General features: G+C 38.4%; 1 protein-coding gene across 1 annotated transcript; it reads right to left on the reverse strand.

Moving 5' to 3' along the window:
- Window positions 1–973: 973 nt before the first annotated feature.
- LOC131080057 (probable CoA ligase CCL9) lies at window positions 974–1,369 on the reverse strand. The gene has a single exon (XM_058018151.1). It carries the CDS (start codon window positions 1,367–1,369, stop codon window positions 974–976), a length of 396 nt encoding a protein of 131 aa, XP_057874134.1.
- Window positions 1,370–4,390: the final 3,021 nt, after the last annotated feature.

Raw genomic sequence — 4,390 nt, forward strand, 5'->3', positions numbered from 1 at the left:
GATTTTGGAGTAGACTTAAGTTCAACAATAAAAACATCAAGATTAGTTTCAACATGATTTGGAACCAAAATAAACTATCTAAAATTGCCTAAATTTTACTTTTTTGTGTTCTTAACATTAGAATGCAAGGTTGAGTCACATTTTTTAACATAAAATTATATAGATATAATCTATTCCATGATGGAAAATAAATATAAATTAAAATGAGATTAGATCAATATAACTAAAAATATTTAAGACTAATATATTCTATAGATTTTGTAAGCTTATACATAAAATACATCAAAATTGTGTATCTTTAAAAAAATTCAAATTAAATCAAATGGTATATTTTAAAGGAAGACCCACATTAAATTAAAGGTAAAAATTGTCAGTTTAAATCGAGCAGAGAAATAACATAAAACAATGAAAGAAAAACAAAATTAAAGAATGAGACATGAGACACGATTTACAGTGGTTCAGCAAATGCCTGCATCCACTCTCAAGCAGGGAAATCATCTATTAACCAATATCCAAATCATCTAGTACATAGACTGCACACATATTTATACATTCATATTCAAGTATGAATAGAAGAGTTGAGGGAGCCAAAAGGTCATGTGTCTGTTGGGCTTCACATCCCAACAATCTCCCTCGTGAAGACCAACCGACACAGTCATGCACCATGACATCCCCTGCTCTCCGTTTTGATCCTTACGGAACCAGACCCATGGAAGATTTTAACTTTTCCAGACTCTGTTCCAGCACAACTTGAATGAGTCTTCTCCAAACCAAACCTGAAACAAAAACCTCAACTTGAATGAGTCTTCTCCAAACCAAACCTGAAACAAAAACCTCATCTCTTATTACTTGATGGACTCCTGCTCCTATGCTCACCCTTAACATAAAATCTAAAATCTATAATCTTCGTTGTTTTTATCCTCCTGCAAGTTGAAGCACTCTTGATTCACCAAATTCTTTTTATAGTTCACAATTATATGATCTTCATTAATAAAACCATCATGTTTTCTTGAAGAACCATAGTGACATTCATCTCTTCGTCGTATTGTTCATCGAGAATTCCAAAAGCCATGGCTTGGACAACCGCCAAGAGAGATAACAACACTGCATCTACCTCCGATGGTGATATTTTCTCCCCTCCAATGTGAATGGACTCCTTGATTCTACCGATCAAGAAAAGATAACCGTCCTTGTCAAGATAACCGATATTGCTGGTGTGGAACCATCCTAATGGGAAAGTTGTTTTATTGGCTTCTGAATTATTCTGATATTCCTTGATAACAGTCAAACCACATATGCAAACCTTGCCACTGGTAGTTTCTGGCCCCAAGCTCCCCTCTAAAGGACTACGCTCGCCAATCAGAATCATCGCCTAGACAGCGGTACCAACAGACAACAGAACTGTCACATCCTTATCATTATTGTCGGACGAAACAGTTGGAGCACCGAAACAATCAAAATGTGTTACATTGAAATCTATTACTTTCTGGAAATCCATATCATCATCATCATCGTCATCATTTGAATACCAATCAAAATTGCCAACGAACTGTAATGTTTCGATTAAATGCAAACAGGCGTTACGCAAGCATCCTTCTACTATCTCTTGCACACTAATTTGAGCCAGAATCAGACACTTGTCCTTTGCATAGTGCTCTATCAGTCTCAGATCCGACAACAACAACCTCTTCAACCCATGAACATAATTAAAAACCTTCAGAATAGCTGTTGGAAGACCAACTGCTATGTCAAGCAATACCTTCTTGTCATTTGTTTGTATGCAATCCAAAATACGTTGCCCGGATTCCTTAATCCCGTAAAAAATAGCTATTTTTTGGTCACCAACATGCTCTGCTACAAACCCACCAAATTCTACAAAATTACCAACTTCTTCAACAAATCCGATATTAAAACATGGGCAAAACACATCATCACCTTTTGATTGGTGGTCCTCACAAGCTTTGGCGAACACAAAAGGGGCTTCTGCAAATATCATGCACACATCCTCGTCTGCCTTCATAATCTTCTGAATGCAAGCAAGGGGCAAATGATGTTTCTTAAAATCACTCGATTCTGTGACCTCCTATGTCCTCACATAAAAGGGCTCATGGATCCGCTCCTTGCAGTGCAAAGTCGCCCGAAATCTGCCATGGCCATCAAAGACCCCTAAGCAATGTAGACTCCATCGACTTCAGCAAACGAACGATGAAACAATGCTCATGACATCCTCCGTTTCTCACCTTCTAACGCAAATTGACACCATGCCATGTTGCAGGCGTGAGACTCTGTCTTTGTCTCTTAACTCTAAGACCCACAACTGTGAAGAACCGACAGATCTGGCCGCCTTTTCTGTCATCGTATTTTCTTCCCTTTCGTCTTCCATATACAAAAAAATGGTTCGTTGGCTCTAGTTTAATGACGTCTTTCAAACTATGTTCCAGATTTTATCTATCACCACAGGCAACACAGCATTCCATGCCTTGCACTCCTCCAGCAGCATCACCTCCACACTATACTCTGGCTTCCCATCAAAACAAGGGAGCTCCTTAATGTCCTTGTGTTTCACAGTGACCTCATCCTTCAACTGGGAGTCAAGCATTGCTTCCATGATCTAATGTTCCTTCACAATGTTTATGTCTTTCACAGTGACAGCCACGGCCACATTTAGCACTTTTGTTTCTACGACTTCCAAGGGCACTTCAGGAGCAGGGGGAATCTCCATCTCGACATTACTCTCAACTGTTGATTCAAGTTGCTTCTTCACGCAACTCTTCTCAACCTCGGGCTCCTCATCATCCACGTTGACACTATCATCCACATCCATCCAATCAAGTTGATGAACCATATCTCCCTTCTCTTCATGTGACGCCTGAAACCGCTTAGAGCAATGCCCACTGTCCTCGACTCTCGTTAATGGCCGCTTCTGCTTCAAACCAGAAAACCTTGTTTTGTCCTACACTTCATCATCCAAATCCATAGACTCATATTCTTCTATGAAAATGTCTGTGCAAAGGTTGTCTTCATCATCATGGGAGTGCCTCTTTATTTTTTCCAAGGCCATGCCATCTGCAGAGCTCTCTAAAGTCACAATTACTCCCAGGCTTCCTTGCCCTGCTACCTCACTCCAATCTGCAACCTCCTCATCTCGAGAGGCAAAATCAACCACAGATTCAACTTGGGTTTCCGATGGCAAACACTCTTTCTCCCAAAATCTTTTGAGCTCCTCTTTTTCAACATCGGCTTCTTTCCTAGCATCTTTCTGCCAACAAATTCCAATCGAGGCATCATGGGGTTCAACCTTCACCACACGAATACCAACAACTGCCCGTCCATTAACAGTTTGCCCAATAAGTGCCAAAGCTGGTTCAAGAGAGAAGCAAATAAGAATCCCAACATCCTTCTCTTTCGTTGGATTCTCCTCTTCAACTAAGTTCCCCTCTTTCTTCCAGCCATCCCACCAATGTACACAATGCTTGAAACACAGTCATATCATAGAAGTTATGAATTTTACCTTTTTCTTCCTCCTCCATCTCTGCTCAAGCCAACCTAGGCTCTAATACCAATTGTTAGTTTAAATCGAGCAAAGAAATAACATAAAACAATGAAAGAAAAACGGGAATAAAGAATGCGACACGAGACACGATTTACAATGGTTTGACAAATACCTACGTCCACTCTCAATTAGGGAAATCATCTATTAAGCAATATCCAAATCATCTAATACATAGACTACACACATATTTATACATTCATATTCAAGCATGAATCGAAGAGTTGAGGGAGCCAAAAGGTCATGTGACTGTTGGGCTTCACATCCTAACAAAAATTAAGGTATAGTACTGAGATTCTCCAATTAGAGGATGACTAACCTTTCATAAATAGTGCTAAGATTTATCTTTCATCATAACAAAATTTAAAAAGATGGATTATTGACAAATTATTTTCATTTAAACACCCAAATAAATTGTGTGATTGATCAAAAGACCTTATTTGAATAATAATTAATAATTAAGGCACCAAGCTGAGGCTTGAAACAAGCAGTCCAATTTAAGTACTATATAATCCAGCAATAAAATGAAAGGTTAACATAAAATAAATATAATAAATTACTCTATATATTATAGATTCGAACTTGGCATATATCTTGGTAATTGAGACTGTTACAGTGATACGAACTTTGGCACATGTTTTTGTGTCTGACAAAATAGACGACACTTAAAACTGTTGCATTAATTAAGCCTAAATTAAAAGATAATTAAAATGTCCAAACGACTGGCTGACAACAACCACAGTTTAAAACATTTGACCTACGACCTGGCTTGTTCAACAATACGTTTGAACTCTACTGCCAGATACAAACTGGAGTACAACTCAGTTGTCTGTAATAAGT

This window comes from Cryptomeria japonica, chromosome 3 (assembly GCF_030272615.1).
Source record: "Cryptomeria japonica chromosome 3, Sugi_1.0, whole genome shotgun sequence".
Classification (NCBI taxonomy): Eukaryota; Viridiplantae; Streptophyta; class Pinopsida; order Cupressales; family Cupressaceae; genus Cryptomeria; species Cryptomeria japonica.